The sequence below is a fragment of the Entelurus aequoreus genome, linkage group LG04, assembly GCF_033978785.1.
Source record: "Entelurus aequoreus isolate RoL-2023_Sb linkage group LG04, RoL_Eaeq_v1.1, whole genome shotgun sequence".
Lineage (NCBI taxonomy): Eukaryota > Metazoa > Chordata > Actinopteri > Syngnathiformes > Syngnathidae > Entelurus > Entelurus aequoreus.
In genome coordinates, this window is record NC_084734.1 from 72,786,293 (window position 1) to 72,804,332 (window position 18,040).

At 38.2% G+C, this 18,040-nt stretch overlaps 2 protein-coding genes across 4 annotated transcripts in view; one reads left to right on the forward strand and one right to left on the reverse strand.

The window, feature by feature from the left end:
- The window catches only part of LOC133649000 (uncharacterized), a 1,204,785-nt gene that overhangs the window by 924,063 nt on the left and 262,682 nt on the right, over positions 1 to 18,040 (reverse strand). The window lies entirely within an intron of this gene.
- Positions 157 to 16,804, forward strand: LOC133647988 (B-cell receptor CD22-like). Of its 3 annotated transcripts, none has more exons than XM_062043757.1 (9): positions 157 to 287; positions 370 to 705; positions 3,002 to 3,223; positions 9,522 to 9,800; positions 9,905 to 10,156; positions 11,787 to 11,871; positions 12,194 to 12,224; positions 16,393 to 16,577; positions 16,661 to 16,804. In XM_062043757.1, exons 1-9 carry the CDS (start codon positions 188 to 190, stop codon positions 16,719 to 16,721), a joined length of 1,551 nt encoding a protein of 516 aa, XP_061899741.1. In that variant the 5' UTR covers positions 157 to 187; the 3' UTR covers positions 16,722 to 16,804. The 3 variants fall into 3 exon arrangements, with proteins under 3 accessions (XP_061899741.1, XP_061899739.1, XP_061899740.1); XM_062043755.1 differs by having other exon boundaries at positions 16,393 to 16,576; positions 16,648 to 16,760; XM_062043756.1 differs by having other exon boundaries at positions 3,011 to 3,223; positions 16,393 to 16,576; positions 16,648 to 16,760.

The following is an 18,040-nucleotide window of genomic DNA, read 5'->3' on the forward strand; positions in this document are numbered from 1 at the left end:
GGTTGAATAGCTCTGATATAAGCTATTCTAAAAGTTGCTGATTAGGCAATTATACTGGAAGGAAGCAAGAAGAAGACACACCTTCCCACTTCTGCTTTTTTTCTGCACTCCGAAACATCCCCCATTTGAATGTACCTCAGAAAAATGCAGGACGTGGGTGAGTGCGGCGTTCTTTTTACATTCATTTATGAACCGTGATGAATCCTGTGGTAGGAACATGTCTGTCAGTATGTTTCAGGTTGCTCCAACAATGAAGGAGAGTTGGATTATCCTGCTATTTATTTCACGTAAGGAAATCGCGCCTAAATTAGACTGGTAATAAATATTGCTGTGAATGATATTTACTATTGCATTTTTCTTTGATGAAAGATGCATGGAGCGGAGACTGGCGGGTGACCTTCAAGGACCAGTGTGCCTTGGAAGGGGCCTCAGTGCTCATCGGGTGCGAGTATGATTACCCTCTCGGTCATTTAGTCACTTCAGTTGCCTGGTATAGAGGTCAGCAGATGTCTGACCGGTGGATCCTGTATTCCCTGCCGACATCGTCCACACAAGTTCACTTCCAATATGTGGGCAACTCACGGGGAAACTGCAGTCTGAGGATCAATAACTTAAAACGTGCTGATGAGGGACATTACTTCTTTAGTTTCAAGACCCTGTTGAACAGCTGGACCAGCAGGCGGCCACTCCATTTGTCAGTGAAAGGTACAAAAAAATTCATCAATGGTATTTGTGGTGGAATACAGCAGGAAGGGGATTCATATAGCCCCGTTTGTCACGGTTTAGCTGACACATGAAACGTGACAAATTGGGGGGCGTCGTTTTGTGGCAAATTGCGGCTTTGACTACAGCAGGGGTGTCCAAAGTGCGGCCCACGGCTCATTCTTTTGCGGCCCACGGCACATTTAAAAAAATGTTACAACCAAAAAAAAAACAACAAACAAAAGAAATAAAAGAGCAAACAGGTGATGGTGATGAGTGTGGCCCTTTTTAAAATGCTACTAAAAAAACATAAAAATGATGTAATGAGAAAATGTTGCAGATTTGACTATAATAAAATAGAGTAAACTAGGGGTGTGGGAAAAAATCAATTCGAATCGTGATTCTCATGTTGTGCGATTCAGAATCGATTCCCATTTTAAAAAAATCGATTTATTTATATTTTTATTATTTATTTATTTTTTCCTTTTTTTTTTTTTTTTTTTTTATTTTTTTTAATTAATCAATCCAACAAAACAATACACAGCAATACCATAACAATGCAATCCAATTCCAAAACCAAACCCGACCCAGCAACACTCAGAACTGCAATAAACAGAGCAATTGAGAGGAGACACAAACACGACACAGAACAAACCAAAAGTAGTGAAACAAAAATGAATATTATCAACAACAGTATCAATATTAGTTACAATTTCAACATAGCAGTGATTAAAAATCCCTCATTGGCATTATCATTAGACATTTATAAAAAATTTAAAAAAAGAACAATAGTGTCACAGTGGCTTACACTTGCATCACATCTCATAAGCCTGACAACACACTGTGTCCAATATTTTCACAAAGATAAAATAAGTCATATTTTTGGTTCATTTAATAGTTAAAACAAATTTACATGATTGCAATCAGTTGATAAAACATTGTCCTTTACAATTATAAAAGCTTTTTACAAAAATCTACTACTCTCCTTGCATGTCAGCAGACTGGGGTAGATCCTGCTGAAATCCTATGTATTGAATGAATAGAGAATCCTTTTGAATCGGGAAAAAAATCAATTTTGAATTGAATCGTGACCCCAAAAATCGATATTGAATCAAATCGTGGGACACCCAAAGATTCACAGCCCTAGAGTAAACGGTAAAAAAAAAAGATTTAAATTAAATTAATGTTGGTATGAATTATTGGCCTGTTAAAGGCTCCAACTACTTCACATGAAATATTCCACTAGGAAATATTTTATCTTTTTTTTTTTTTACACTTTTATGAGTGGGGCCCTTTTGGATACCTTTTTTTCCCCCAAACTGTTATTTCTCATAAAACAACAATGAACTAATAGCAATGTTGTCATGAATTGTTGACCTATTTAAGGCTAGAATTACTTCACATCTAATATTCTAAACATTTGGGGGGGGGGCAAGGGGGAATTTTTCATTAAAAAAAACATGTTTTTGGTTTTTTTTTACAAAAAAGGGCGTAAAAGATAATTGTGGAGGGGGGCATGGCCTGCGCACCTGCAGTGAAGCGGGGTGTGCCAGGACCCGCTTCGAGATCAGCGACAGGTGCGTAGATGGCCCACCTGGGCCTGCTTATCTAATCACCTGTCGCTGATCTCGAGGCCGGTCCTGGCACACCCCGCTTCGCTGCAGGTCCGCATGCCACGCCCCCCTCCACAATAATGTTTTTACTTTATAATATGATATTATAAAGTAAAAACATTATCTTTTATACCCTTTTTTATAATATATTATAAAGTAAAAACATTATTATCTTTTATGCCCTTTTTTATAATATATTATAAAGTAAAAACATTATTATCTTTTATGCCCTTTTTTATAATATGATATTATAAAGTAAAAACATTATTATAATTTATGCCCTTTTTTTATTAATATGTCAGCGGATATACCTGAAATTGATCTATAGATATTTAGGCGTGGTAAGTAAAATAAACTTTTTTTTAACACTAATGACTGGGACCTTTAACACTCACCAAAACTGAGGGGGGTCCTCATGGGTACAATATATATTTTATTGGTTTTTAAAATTAAAAATATCAAAATGCCCCCGAAGGCTTTCATTTTTCATTATGCCGCCCTCAAGGGAAAAAGTTTGGACACCCCCGGACTACAGCATAAATTGCTATGTAGATGTGACACTTTCCATCATTTTCAGTAGACTGCATTGCAAAATGATTAACCACTTCATCTCTCGCGAGATTCGTGTGAATTCCTTCCCTACTGTGACTCTTAACTTGCATGTCTGGAATTAAAAAAAAAAACAGAACTGACAGCTGTTTTGGAGCCAAGCACGGTGACGGAGGGGCAAGAAGTCAGCCTGTCCTGTTGGAGCGGCTGTGCCACGCGGCTGCAGGTAGTCTGGTACCGCGATGGAACACCGGTACCACGTCCGGTCTTCTCTGCAAGCATAAAGGATTCTGGGGGCTACTATTGTGCTGTTCTCGGCCAAAAGATCCAGTCGGCCTCTGTGGCTTTGAATGTGCAATGTGAGTAACACTGAGATATCCTTGAGCACCTTTTTTGACCTCGGGGCCCACTCAAATATTAACACTGAATTAGTACCGGTGATCTTACTCTGAATTTTAATCGTGTTCAATAATTATATCTAACCTTCTCACAAATGATATAACGCCATGTGTTATTCACAAAGATTAATATTCATTCAACGCATAAACTTCAGGCTTTGGTCAGGCTCGTTAGAAGAATAAGTACTTACCAATTCTACTGCAATTGAAGGCACTCAAAAATAACCGGCGAAAAACTAGTTTACATGCAATTATGTTGTGCTAAAATAAATAAACTAAATTAATATTTAATGTTTCTTAAATAAGCCGTCAATAAAAATTTAAGTACAAATTAAAATACAGCTTGACCACTTTAGTCATAATTTTTGCGCTTGAGAAACTTTTCTGTTTGTTTGATATTGTCATTACTGCCACAAGTGGTGGAAAAGTGTATTACAGCTGTGGCTCATACGGACCACATGGGAAACAGATATTTTTCAGAGGCCCTTTCAGAGGCACTCACGGCCAAACAATGGGCCCTGGCCCTATGGTTAAGAAACTCTGCTTTAGCACATACAGTACAGGCCAAGAGTTTGGACACACCTCCTCATTGAATGGGTTTTCTTTATTTTCATGACTATTTACTAGGGGTGTGGGGAAAAATCAATTCGAATTCGAATCGCGATTCTCACGTTGTGCGATTCAGAATCGATTCTCATTTTTTAAAAATCGATTTAAAAAAAAAAAGATATATATATATATATATATATATATATATATATATATATATATATATATATATATATATATATATATATATATATATATATATATATATTTTTTTTTTTTAATTATTTTTTTTTTTTTTAAATTTTTTATTTTATTTTATTTTTTTTTTAAATTAATCAATCCAACAAAACAATACACAGCAATACCATAACAATGCAATCCAATTCCAAAACCAAACCCGACCCAGCAACACTCAGAACTGCAATAAACAGAGCAATTGAGAGGACACACAAACACGACACAGAACAAACCAAAAGTAATGAAACAAAAATGAATATTATCAACAACAGTATCAATATTAGTTACAATTTTAACATAGCAGTGATTAAAAATCCCTCATTGGCATTATCATTAGACATTTATAAAAATAAAAATAAAAGAACAGTAGTGTCACAGTGGCTTACACTTGCATCGCATCTCATAAGCTTGACAACACACTGTGTCCAATATTTTCACAAAGATAAAATGAGTCATATTTTTGGTTCATTTAATAGTTAAAACAAATTTACATTATTGCAATCAGTTGATAAAACATTGTCCTTTACAATTATAAAAACTTTTTACAAAAATCTACTACTCTGCTTGCATGTCAGCAGACTGGGGTAGATCCTGCTGAAATCCTATGTATTGAATGAATAGAGAATCCTTTTGAATCGGGAAAATATTGTTTTTGAATCGAGAATCGTGTTGAATCGGAAAAAATCGATTTTGAATCGAATCGATATTGAATCGAATCGTGGGACACCCAAAGATTCGCAGCCCTACTAGTATTTACATTGTAGATTGTCACTGAAGGCATCACAACTATGAATACATATGTGGAGTTATGTACTTAACAAAAGAAGGTGAAATAACTGAAAATATGTTTTATATTCTTTTTTTCTTTTTTTTAAATAGCCACTCTTTGCTCTGATTACTGCTTTGCACACTCTTGGCATTCTCTCGATGAGCTTCAAGCACGCCTGGGAAGTGAAAACCGTTTCTGGCGACTACCTCTTGAAGCTCATCGAGAGAATGCCAAGAGTGTGCAAAACAGTAATCAAAGCAAAGGGTGGCTGTTTTGAAGAAACTAGAATATAAAACATGTTTTCAGTTATTTTACTTTTTGTTGTTTTTTTGTCCATTCATAGTTGTGATGCCTTCAGTGACAATCTACAATGTAAATAGTCAAGAAAATAAAGAAAACACATTGAATGGGAAGGTGTGTCCAAAACTTTTGGCCTGTGCTGTATATCCCATTTAAATCTGAACCACTTGGCAGTAATTTGACTCAACAAACAAAGTGACAAAACTCAAGTTGCTATGTCAGTGAAACGTCAAATCTGAGTCACTGACTAAACTTTTGGACTCGACACCCATTTTATTTAAATTTACTTAAATCTTGCTACGTTGGCCTTGTTACTTATTTGCTGTTTTTGCACCAACACACCAAGACACATTCCTTGTATGTGTGGATATACTTGACTATAAAAGCGATTCTGAATCTGACAGGAGCATAGAAGTTGGCTAATGATACGTTTTCCATGAAAATAAGACAGATTAAAAAGAGTCCTCGTGTTGACAAAATGCCTAAGTGATGGTAAAAAAAAGGGCATATTACTCTTTGTTATTGTTTAGTGCAGTGGTTCCCAAACTTTTTTCACCGGCAAGTACCACCTCAGAAAATAGCTGGCTTGCCAAATAACACCGTAATGACCAAGATTAAAATACAGTTGCGTAGTAGGCCCAAGTATTCACTAAAAACAAGGCATAGGTTTTATTTAACAAGTATATACACTACCGTTCAAAAGTTTGGGGTCACCCAAACAATTTTGTGGAATAGCCTTCATTTCTAAGAACAAGAATAGACTGTCGAGTTTCAGATGAAAGTTCTCTTTTTCTGGCCATTTTGAGCGTTTAATTGACCCCACAAATGTGATGCTCCAGAAACTCAATCTGCTCAAAGGAAGGTCAGTTTTGTTGCTTCTGTAACGAGCTAAACTGTTTTCAGATGTGTGAACATGATTGCACAAGGGTTTTCTAATCATCAATTAGCCTTCTGAGCCAATGAGCAAACACATTGTACCATTAGAACACTGGAGTGATAGTTGCTGGAAATGGGCCTCTATACACCTATGTAGATATTGCACCAAAAACCAGACATAGTCACTTACCACATTAGCAATGTATAGAGCGTATTTCTTTAAAGTTAAGACTAGTTTAAAGTTATCTTCATTGAAAAGTACAGTGCTTTTCCTTCAAAAATAAGGACATTTCAATGTGACCCCAAACTTTTGAACGGTAGTGTACTTAATATGTTTGGCCACTGTAACATTACATACAATGCACAAACATCATCAACAATGATACTCCATATAAAATACATATTCACAGGCTTCTTTTGCGTACCACTAGATGGAAAATCACTCATTTCAGTGTGTATGAGACTGAGCTGTCAAGTTTTTTTTCTTGCAGCGTGCCGGAAACGCGTTGCCAGAGACATTTTGGGGATTTAAAGCCACTTTTTGCTGCAGATGAGTGAATTGTGCAAAATATTTTATTCATTTTAATAATGATTATAGATTCATTGTTCATTTTTGGTATTTATAAATGGTTGATTTATATAGGCTAGTAAGGTAAAGTTTTGTATCTGACAAGTTTCGGCTACCTTGCTTCTGCAGCTTCGTAGTTCGGTAGCTCGGTAGCCGAAACTTGTCAGGTACAAAACTTTACCTTACTAGCCTATGTAAATCAACCATTTATAAATACACATCAGTAGGCTAAATGAACCTCTTCGACACATTTTTGGTATTGTTACTGTTAGTGCACAGTTGCATTCAAAGTGATTCCAACCCCATTGTAAAGTACAAACGTACTATTGATTAATTGCAATTAATTCTAATAAAAAAGTCCAAATGTTCAATTGTGTACTGTAAACAAATGGAATTCGCAATACGGGTTGAACTTTATGAAGTGAATTAAATTAAATTGCACATATTCACATTGCTCAGCACTCATCCGTGTTTCAGTTTATGCTTGTCATCACTTTATAACACTGTATATCTACAACTTTCTGGGATTTTTGGATGATGATAGGTCAGACGGGTTTAATGCCTTTAATTAGAACAACGGACAATGAGAAAAAACTATATCTCCACTTACCAAAATGTAATACCTTCTTGCTTAGCACATTGCCACCTCTCCATGCGTATTTGTTTACTAAGAACTAACAAAAACCCATCCATCCACCCATCCATTTTCTACGATATTATGGATCTCTAATGTTGGTTGTTGTCGGTAATGTTGTATCATGATGGACAATTTTTTCTTTTTTATGCTTTAACCTTTATTTAACCGGGAAAAAATCCCATTGAGATTAAGAACCTCTTTTTCAAGGGGGTCCTGGCCAAGAGGTAGCAGAGTTACACATAAAATAACATTCACATTACACTTTAAAATGACAGGATGGACATCAAGTAAAACAGTTACAGATAACTGAGGCCGCTTCAAATTCTCTCAGTTTAGATTAAAAAGCATTTAAGGATACAAATTCCGTCAGCTTCCAGTCTCTTTGTAACATGTTCCAAGCACAAGGAGCTGCATAGACAAAAGCTTTTTTTCCCCCAGCTCAGTGCGAGCAAAATGGACAGAGAGCAACAACTGATCGTTGGATCTCAGTGCATAAGAGTGCGTACTTCTCTGAGCAATCAATGCACAAATATATTCGGGCAATAGTCCCAGAAGAGCCTTGTAAATAAAAATGAACCAGTGACACTGTCTTCTAATGGACAGAGAAGGCCATCCCACCCGAGAGTACAAGTCACAGTGGTGTGTCATGGCTCTACAGTTTGTGATAAACCTCAAAGAAGCATGGTAGACAGCAGTGACGTGCAGTGAGGTTCATGGCTGGTGGGGCACTGACTTCATCACAGTCAGATTTACAAACATATGAATCCTAAAGAGTATCTTATTCACCATTTGATTGGCAGCAGTTAACGGGTTATGTTTAAAAGCTCATACCAGCATTCTTCCCTGCTTGGCACTCAGCATCAAGGGTTGGAATTGGGGGTTAAATCACCAAAAATGATTCCCGGGCGCGGCACTGCTGCTGCCCACTGCTCCCCTCACCTCCCACGGGGTGAGCAAGGGGATGGGTCAAATGCAGAGGACAAATTTCACCACACCTAGTGTGTGTGTGTGACAATCATTGGTACTTTAACTTAACTTTAACTTTACACATACAAACTATAGCACACAAAAAAGCACATTTAATAAAAAAAACGTTATTATGGTCTTACCTTTAATTATAAATGAAGTCCATGCGCCGCTCCTTTTGAACAAAAGCATCGATAACTTGTTTATAGAAGTCTTCCTTATCTTTCTTCAGTTTTAAAAGTATCTCTGTCTCGATGGAGATCTTCTTTTAATTATTACCTCCTGCTTCGATTGAAAGTCCAGTTTAGAAAACTGTTTTATTTTAGATATGTAATCCTCCATGTTAAAAGTTCAGGCGAGAGGAAAAAATAAATGATCGCTGCTAACTGTTGCTGCTTGTTGTCACTTCTTCTGCAGGCGAGTAGTCGCAAGAATGATATCTGAGATCACTACCGCCCTCTACCACCAGGAGGCGGGATTACTGCAAGCCTCACCCAGTGCGTCTTCGCAGCCGTTTTATGATTGCTCAGCACAAGAAATACGTTACACACATACAGTTGTTGACAAAGTACACTGTATGTACATTATATACCTCAGCTAACTAAACTATGGAAATGTATAATATAATTCATTTAGCAATACGGTCTCACTGCACAGCAGGCCAGCAGTTAGCCGAGTCATTGCGCAATCCATGGCGAGTCTCAACTGGCTGGTGACTCACTGCAAGTCTCTTCTCAGTATTTGAACTGCAAATGTGAAAATTCAGCGATTTTGAATAAAAAATAATCTAAAACTGGTGAAGTTAAATGGAAAATAACTTTATAGTATAATCACTGGATACGTATAACAATTTAATTAATTTTTTTTCTTTTTAAATTTTTTTTCTTTCCATGATGGCACGTGAGGCCCCGCCTCACCTTCCTCCCCTGACTGCACGTCACTGGTAGACAGAGTCGACCATCTGAAGACAGGAGTAGCATTCATATAAAACAGATCACCATAATCTAGCACAGATAAAAATGTGGCAGAGACAATCATGTTGATTGAATAATATGGATGGAAACTACTGCAAATGTTGATATCGATCATATACCAAGTACATACAGTACAGGGTATTGGACTGCCGATACCAATACTAATAGCGACCATTTTTACCTGAAGTCTTTCAAGATCATTTAACCACTTTTTGATGTTGCTTTTATTTTGTTGCCCATGATTATAATCAGAATAAAACACACATTGATCCATACCATTGATGTTGGATCAAATATGTGCTAACAAAACAAAAACATACATGTATTTCCATATGACTGAATGTTAAAAGGCATTCTCTGAAAATATGTATTTTTTCAATTAGATGCGCCAAACGACGTTCTGTTGTCAATGAAGCCCGCAGAAGACGTCATCAACGCGAGCTCGGTGACTCTCGGCTGCAGCAGCCACGCCAACCCACCCGTCCCACAGAGTGGATACAGCTTGTACAAGGACGATCAGTTGATAAGCTCTGGACGCGACCACATCATCTCTCCCCTTCAACCCCACCACAGTGGACTGTACCACTGTCAGGCCTCCAATAACATCAGCAGGAGAGGGGTCACGTATGTCCGCTCTTCTGGGATGAACCTGGATGTGCAGTGTACGAATACACAAAGTCTTATTTTGTTGTGTTAGGCCCTAAAAAGTGTTTTTTTTTTTTTTGCTTTTTCACATACAAATAAACAAACGCCTCGTTTCCATCAGATCTGCCAAGTGTTGCTGAGGGCAGCAGTGTCAACGTGACATGCAGCAGCACAGCCAACCCTGCAAACCACAGCCACATCTGGTATAAGTGGACCAACTCCAGCTCCCTGCTCCAAATGGGCATAGGACAGGTGCTGTCTCTTCCCTCCATGGAAACTTCCCACACTGGAATGTACCTCTGCCAGGCCAGGAACCGTCTTGGCGTCGTCAGCTCCACCAAAGTGCTGCTGGCAATGGAGGACGATACTTCTGGTTTGTCCCTGTTGAATATAACAATTGTTAGTGTCATGTTATGCCGTGCTAAGGCCAGGGATATATGTATATTGTAGCGTCCCGGAAGAGTTAGTGCTGCAAGGGGTTCTGGGTATTTGTTCTGTTGTGTTACGGTGCGGATGTTCTCCCGAAATGTGTTTGTCATCCTTGTTTGGTGTGGGTTCACAGTATGGCGCATATTTATAACAGTGTTAAACTTGTTTATACGTCCACCCTCAGTGTGACCTGTATGGCTGTTGATCAAGTATGCAGTGCATTCACTTATGTGTGTGTAATAGCCACATAAATCGCTGTTTGTATGGAGGAAAAGCGGACGTGACGACAGGTTGTAGAGGACGCTAAAGGCAGTGACTTTAAGGCACGCCCCCAATATTGTTGTCCGGGCGGGAATCGGTAGAAATTGGGAAGAATGGTTGCCCCAGAAGATTTTCGGGAGGGGCACTGAAATTCGTGAGTCTCCCGGGAAAATCGGGAGGGTTGGCAAGTATGCTCTAAGCAGCGCTCAAATGTGCGCGTCAACCATCTAATCCAGGGGTCCCCAAACTTTTTGACTCAGGGGCCGCATTGGGTTTAAAAAATTTGGCCTGGGGCCGGGCTGTAAACATTTATATATATACCTGTATATATACATATGTATGTATTAAGTTCAAGTTAAAGTACCAATGATTGTCACACATACACTAGGTGTGGCGAAATTATTCTCTGCATTTGACCCATCGCCCTTGATCTCCCCCTGGGAGGAGAGGAGAGCAGTGAGCAGCGGTGGTGGCCACGCCCGGGAATCATTTTTGGTGATTCAAACCCCAATTCCAACCCTTGATGCTGAGTGCCAAGCAGGGATGTAATGGGTCCCATTTTTATAGTCTTTTGGTATGACTCGGCCGGGGTTTGAACTCACAACCTACCGATCTCAGGGCGTATATATATATATATATTATATATATACGTTAGGTCAGGAAAAAACACAGAGGCTATTTCATCCCTGCAAGCCTGTTTCGCAGGTTTCCTTGCTCGTCAGGGGATTTTATCAAATCCCCTGATGAGCAGGGAAACCTGCGAAACTTGTAAGGATGAAATAGCGTCTGTGTGTTTTTCCTGACCCAACGTATATTCCGCTCTACCCCGGTATTGAGCACTGTATAATGAATAAACCACAGAAACTTCGACTATATATTTGTATATATATTTATATCAGTGTTGTCCCGATTCCAATATTTTGGTACCGGTACTAAAATTATTTAGATACTTTTTGGTACTTTTCGATGCTTTTCTAAATAAAGGGCACCGCAAAAAAATGCATTATTGGCTTTATTTTAACAAAAAATATTAGGGTACATTAAAACATATGTTTCTTATTGCAAGTTTGTCCTTAAATAAAATAGCGAACATACAAGACAACTTGTCTTTTAGTAGTAAGTAAGCAAACAGAGGCTCCTAATTACTCTGCTGACGTATGCAGTAACTGCTGCCGGTAATTCAGGCAACAACAAACGTAAGAGCGTGGAGGAGATACCAGGAGACAGGCCACGTGCAGTGTTGAGATGATACATTCGACAACTTTCTGACAAACTCCATTCTTACCAATGTGTCTTGTTACATATCTCCACAGGTGGTCGGAGCCTCCAAGTCCGGGTGCTTGCTGGACTCGGGGTGTGTCTTTTTGGGACACTTGTGATAGCTCTTCTTTTGCTATGGTAGGTGAGAGTATGGCTCAGCGGTTTTTATCCGTATTACTCACAACCCTTAACAAATGCGGCTATTTTTGGATATGCTCAGCGAGGAATTTTTCAAGCGTTGCATAATGTTGTGGGCCCCTCTTGCCTAAAATGACAGGGCTTCACATAAGTACATAATATATAAGAAAATATATACCGCAACAAGCTGCAAACAGAAATCCATTTGTCACTGGTAGTCGCAAGAACGACTTAATTTCCAACTGTCATAAAATTAACATAGTAGAAATATAGATATGATAATGATAATAATATTGTTTTATTCATTTTATCCCTGTGATAGGAATAAACAGAGGAGCAAGGCCGAAAAAAAGGTAAGTGTCCTTCATGCCAGCCATCAAAGCGAGGCTTTAAACCGGGTGTCTGCAACCCAAAATGTTGAAAAAGCCATATTAGACCAAAAATACAAAAAAAAAAATCTGGAGCTTCAAAAAATGAAAAGCCTTGTGTTAAGTGTTATATTGAAGGCAACACATGATGTAAGTGTCTATATTAGCTATATTAGCGTACTATCTATCAAAGGCTGACGCAAATCTTCGTTGACAGAAATGTTGTATTTTTAATTTTATTCTACATATTTTTGTAACATTGGAAAACATTAGTAAAATGGAGGCTTCTCACAGGATGAGATGACTTCTGGAAATGACTGGCTTAGAATGTCCAAAGGTATAGATGTGTGTCTCCAAGTTTAAGGAAACGGCAGGCTGTCTTCTTCTAATGGATTTATTACAATCTTTGCAAGCTGGGTAACGTTTGCTGTGGTCTGGAACAACATGGCACACAAAACAACTATCAGAAATGCAGCCAATATTACATACAGATAATATGTCATGAGACATGCAGATATAAATTAAATACGGAGAGGACATCCATCCATTTTCTACCGCTTGTCCCTTTCGGGGTCGCGGGGGGTGCTGGAGCCTATCTCAGCTGCCTTCGGGCGGAAGGCGGGTACACCCTGGACAAGTCTCCACCTCATCGCAGGGCCAACACAGAGAGGACATAAGTAAAGGAAATTAAATTAGCTCAATTATACCTAAAAGCCAGGCATAATGATGCAATATGTACATACATCTAGCCTAAATAGTATGTTAGCATCTATTAGCTTGGGGCGGCATAGCTCGGTTGGTAGAGTGGCGGTGCCAGCAACTTGAGGGTTCCAGGTTTGATCCCCGCTTCCGCCATCCTAGTCCCTGCCGTTGTGTCCTTGGGCAAGACCCTTTACCCACCTGCTCCCAGTGCCACCCACACTGGTTTAAATGTAACTTAGATATTGGGTTTCACTATGTAAAGCGCTTTGAGTCACTAGAGAAAAGCACTATATAAATATATTTCACTTCACTTCACTTCAGTTTGCAGTCACGGATTGACCAAATATGCCTGATTAGCACTCCAGCGAATCAATAACATCAACAAAGCTCACCTTTGTGCATTCACGCACAGTATAAGACATTTGGTGGACAAAATGAGACAAAGAAGGAGTGGCATAAAACACGTCTTTCTGCGGCAGCATTGGACAAAATTTGTACATGTAAAAAAACTACGACAAGTTCAAGGATCGCTGAAATTAGTAGGACAAAACGGTGCTTGCCAAATACTCTCATCAGTGAAGCATGTGTAACATAAACAGTGGGAATTTTAACAACTAGGAAGGTTTGTGTCATGTTTGTTCTCCTACAGAAAAAATATTTTAATTTTCATCTTTTTCCATTTTCACACATTTCTGAAAGAGGTCCAGGGAGCCACTAGGGCGGCGCTAAAGAGCCCCATGCGGCTCTAGAGCCGCGGGTTGCTGACCCCTGCTTTAAACCAAGCACAGGTATAAGACTCATTTTTACTGTGGGCCACATTGCAATACAACTGCTTTCAACAAGCCACTTGTAGCTGCAAAACCATATACATGTATACTTTTTACACAATTGCCCCTTTCATTTGATAATTATCATACTGCATGCCAACAAACCGATGGGAAAATTGTGTTTGCAAATCAAGGTGACAAACAAAAACTAAAGTTAATATTTTCTAGAATTAATTTTGAAAAGTGTTTCAATGACAGATGTTTGGAATAGCTTTTTTCATCAACTAATGTTGAGATGCAGTTGCATGCGGTATTGTTTTCAGTCAAAATTGAAACACGTTTCGCAAAAATGACAGAATGCCTTATTGACACACATTTCCAGGTTTTTGCAGGCCACTTAAAATGATGTGGCAGGCCAGATGTGGCCTCCGCGGCCTTTGAGTGTGACACGTTTAAGCACGCTGGCACGCCACATTATTTTGTGTGGCCTGCAAAAACCTGGAAATGTATGTCAATAAAGTACTTTATCTTTTCTTAATAAATGTACAGTATTGATTATTTCCATTTTGACAGAAAAATATGTGCACATTATACAAATGCATGTCTTTTAAGATTTAATATTATCCAATAATGCAACAAATATATCATCATACATTCCAGACATTTATTGTCGAAATATAAATACATACCTAACTATCTGCTTGACTTATGATAACAAAGCAAGTTATTCATCAAATTGTACACAGTAAAAACTGGCACCAGAATATGTCATGTTTAATTTTTTGTTTCCATTTGCAGCAATACTCTTTAAAAACAACAACAGCAGCTCCGTCGCCTATTTTTCATTGTTCCTTTTTAAAACTGTTGTACTGTTTTTTCTACTTACAGGAATATGCTTTAAAAAAACACAAACTGTAAATTTTATGGTAAAATTCGGTTGACCCAGATGCCATTGTTTTTTTATTTTAAATTTGTTTTTATTGTGGATGTAAAAAAAAAAAAAAAATAATCAAACAAATATAGGCAGTTATGTACTATCATGGGGCAAATCCTTACACACACACACACACACACACACACACACATATATATATATATATATATATATATATATATATATATATATATATATATATATATATATATATATATATATATATATATATATATATATATAGTGACCGTTACAAGCGGCCCTCTTGTGGCAGCCATTACTGCAATGTATCTTTGTATCCTTTGTAACTGACCTACTGAGCTATGTGGCCCTCAATGAAAACAAGTTTGACACCCCTGCTTTGAAGCCTCCATTGTGACTAGTTATGTTTTTTTCATCATGACCACTCATACAACCACAATTTACTAAGCTTCCGCACTCAACATTAAACAAATAGTTTGTGGTTTTGCACTGTGCATCAACTAACCCAGGAGTGTCAAACTTAAATACAGAGTGGGCCAAAATTTAAAACTGAACAAAGCCGCGGGCCAAGGTTGAACAAATTCACCTTTTAATAGGGACCCAAACAAGTTTTGCATTAAATATTTAACGAGAAAGGCTTGTATAACTTTATAGTGACATGTAAAATCGAGTTTCAAATAATAATAATAATTTAAAAATATCAATGGCATATCAAATAAAATTTAAATAAAAATTGAATGCCTCTTTTCTATTTGCAGCCTTCTGAGGTAAATATCAAAAGAAACTTGTTCCACAGCCTTATAACACATTTGAAAATAAAATAACAATAATGAATGAATGAAACATTCAAGCCTTGAAGTAGCAAGAGAAAGTGCATGAATAAAACGTTAATTATTGCTCAGTTTGCTACACTGATTTGCTTTAACACTGAATATGGAACAAGCAACGCTTATATAACTTAATAGTGCAAAATGTACCCTCTCAAAAAATAAACGAAAAAACATCAATGGTATATTAAATACAATTTCAATAAAAAATTGAATGCCTCTTTTCTATTTGCAGCCTTCTGAGGTAAATATCAACGTTAACTTGGTGGGCGGGGGCAGGGTTGGGGGGGCGGGTTTTGGTGGTAGCGGGGGTGAATATTGTAGCGTCCCGGAAGAGTTAGTGTTGCAAGGGGTTCTGGGTATTTGTTCTGTTGTGTTCATGTTGTGTTACGGTGCGGATGTTCTCCCGAAATGTGTTTGTCATTCTGGTTTGGTGTGGGTTCACAGTGTGGCACATATTTGTAACAGTGTTAAAGTTGTTTATACGTCCACCCTCAGTGTGACTTGTGTGTGTGTAAAAGCCGCATATATTATGTGACTGGGCCGGCACGCTGTTTGTATGGAGGAAAAGCGGGCGTGACGACAGGTTGTAGAGGACGTTGAAGGCAGTGCCTCTAAGGCACGCCCCCAACAATGTTGTCCGGGTGGAAATCGGGAGAAATTCGGGAGAATGGTTGCCCCGGGAGATTTTCGGGAGGGGCACTGAAATTCGAGAGTCTCCCGGGAAAATCAAGAGGGTTGGCAAGTACGAGTATTAGCAGTGAATGCGGTGTTACAGCGGCACCACCGCTGTATAATCCCGGCGGGCCAGCTCTAATGTTAATTTGATATTGCCTCAAGGGCCAAATGAAATTACACGGCGGGCCAAATTTGGCCCGCGGGCCAGAGTTTGACACCCATGAACTAACCACTCGCTACTGTTGAACCCTCCATCAACACAGGTTCCGGCCCAACATGTCAGCCCTGCAGCCGCTGAAGACAATATTTATGCCAACGTCAGCTTGTCAACGCCGCACCCTCATCCTCCACCACACATATACTCCAAGCAGCAGCACGCTATTGATGAACATGACGAGGTTACTTACTCAACAGTCACCATCAAAGCCAAACACCCACAAGAATCAAGGTGCAGTTTGTTGTAAAAATATTAGTTAGTTACAATATGGATGCTTTTGGAATAATACTTCCTTATTCTTGTTCTATCCACAGGTTCAAGATGGAGCAGCAAGACGAAACAGTGATATATTCCAATGTGGCTAACTCCAGCTAAATGATAAGCTGCAGCATCATAATTATTATATTATTAGGGTATCTTTGTAAAGTTACAAGGTGTAGAAAATGGATGTGTATATATATATCCATCCATCCATTTTGTATATATATATATATATATATATATATATATATATATACAGTACAGGCCAAAAGTTTGGACACACCTTATTCAATGCGTTTTCTTTATTTTTAATGACTATTTACATTGTAGATTGTCACTGAAGGCATCACAACTATATATATATATATATATATATATATATATATATATATATATATATATATATATATATATATATATATATATATATATATATATATATATATATATATATATATATATCCATCTATCCATCCATCCATTTTCTACCGCTTGTCCCTTTTGGGGTCGCGGCGGGTGCTGGAGCCTATCTCAGATGCATATGGGCGGAAGGGGGGTACACCCTGGACAAGTCGCCACCTCATCACAGGGCCAACACAGATAGACAGACAACATTCACACTCACATTCACACACTAGAGCCAATTTCGTGTTGCCAATCAACCTATATATATATATATATATATATATATATATATATATATAGTGGCCCCTAGATAGACAATCAGCAAAAGGAACTTCCTGAGCCTTTTAACATCATTTAGTCTGAATTGATAATTGTGCACAAAAATGTATACAGCAGCCAATAAAATAATACAATATTTTTGTCGAATTTCTTGAGTAAATATATGTGAGGAGTGGGGACCCTTAAAAAGAGACCAACAAATTAAATAAAAAATATACCAACAAATATATATTTGTTGGTTGTATAATTTTTAAGAAAAGCAAATAACTTGAAGGCTTATATTTTGACATTTCCAATGTCTTGTTTGATTTAAGCGTTTAGAATAAAACGTTTTAAATGCATATATTTAAGATGATGAGGGACAAGCGGTAGGAAAAATAGATGGATGGACGTTGATGATCGCAGTGCAGCGCCAAGTCTGCTCTTCCGGGTTTGGTGACGTCATCGAGGAGCTTGTTGCCGCTGTCACGCCAAATTTCTTCCCTCTACAAAAACCTTCCCTCCCCCATTTACTTCCGTGGTCATGTTTCCTCTTACGTCATTGACAGCGATCGATAGCACTTCGGCTTTGACTGCCCGTCGCTGGAAGGATACTTAGTCTTTGACAGCTGCTGGAATCTGAAGAAAGCGATTATTTAATGTTTTTTGTACAGGCGCGAAACAGGACAGTCGCGTGCAGGTAAAGGACCCCCGGCAACTTTGTGATTTTATTGGACGCAGCCCCGGAAGTAAAAGGCGGGAGGGAATGT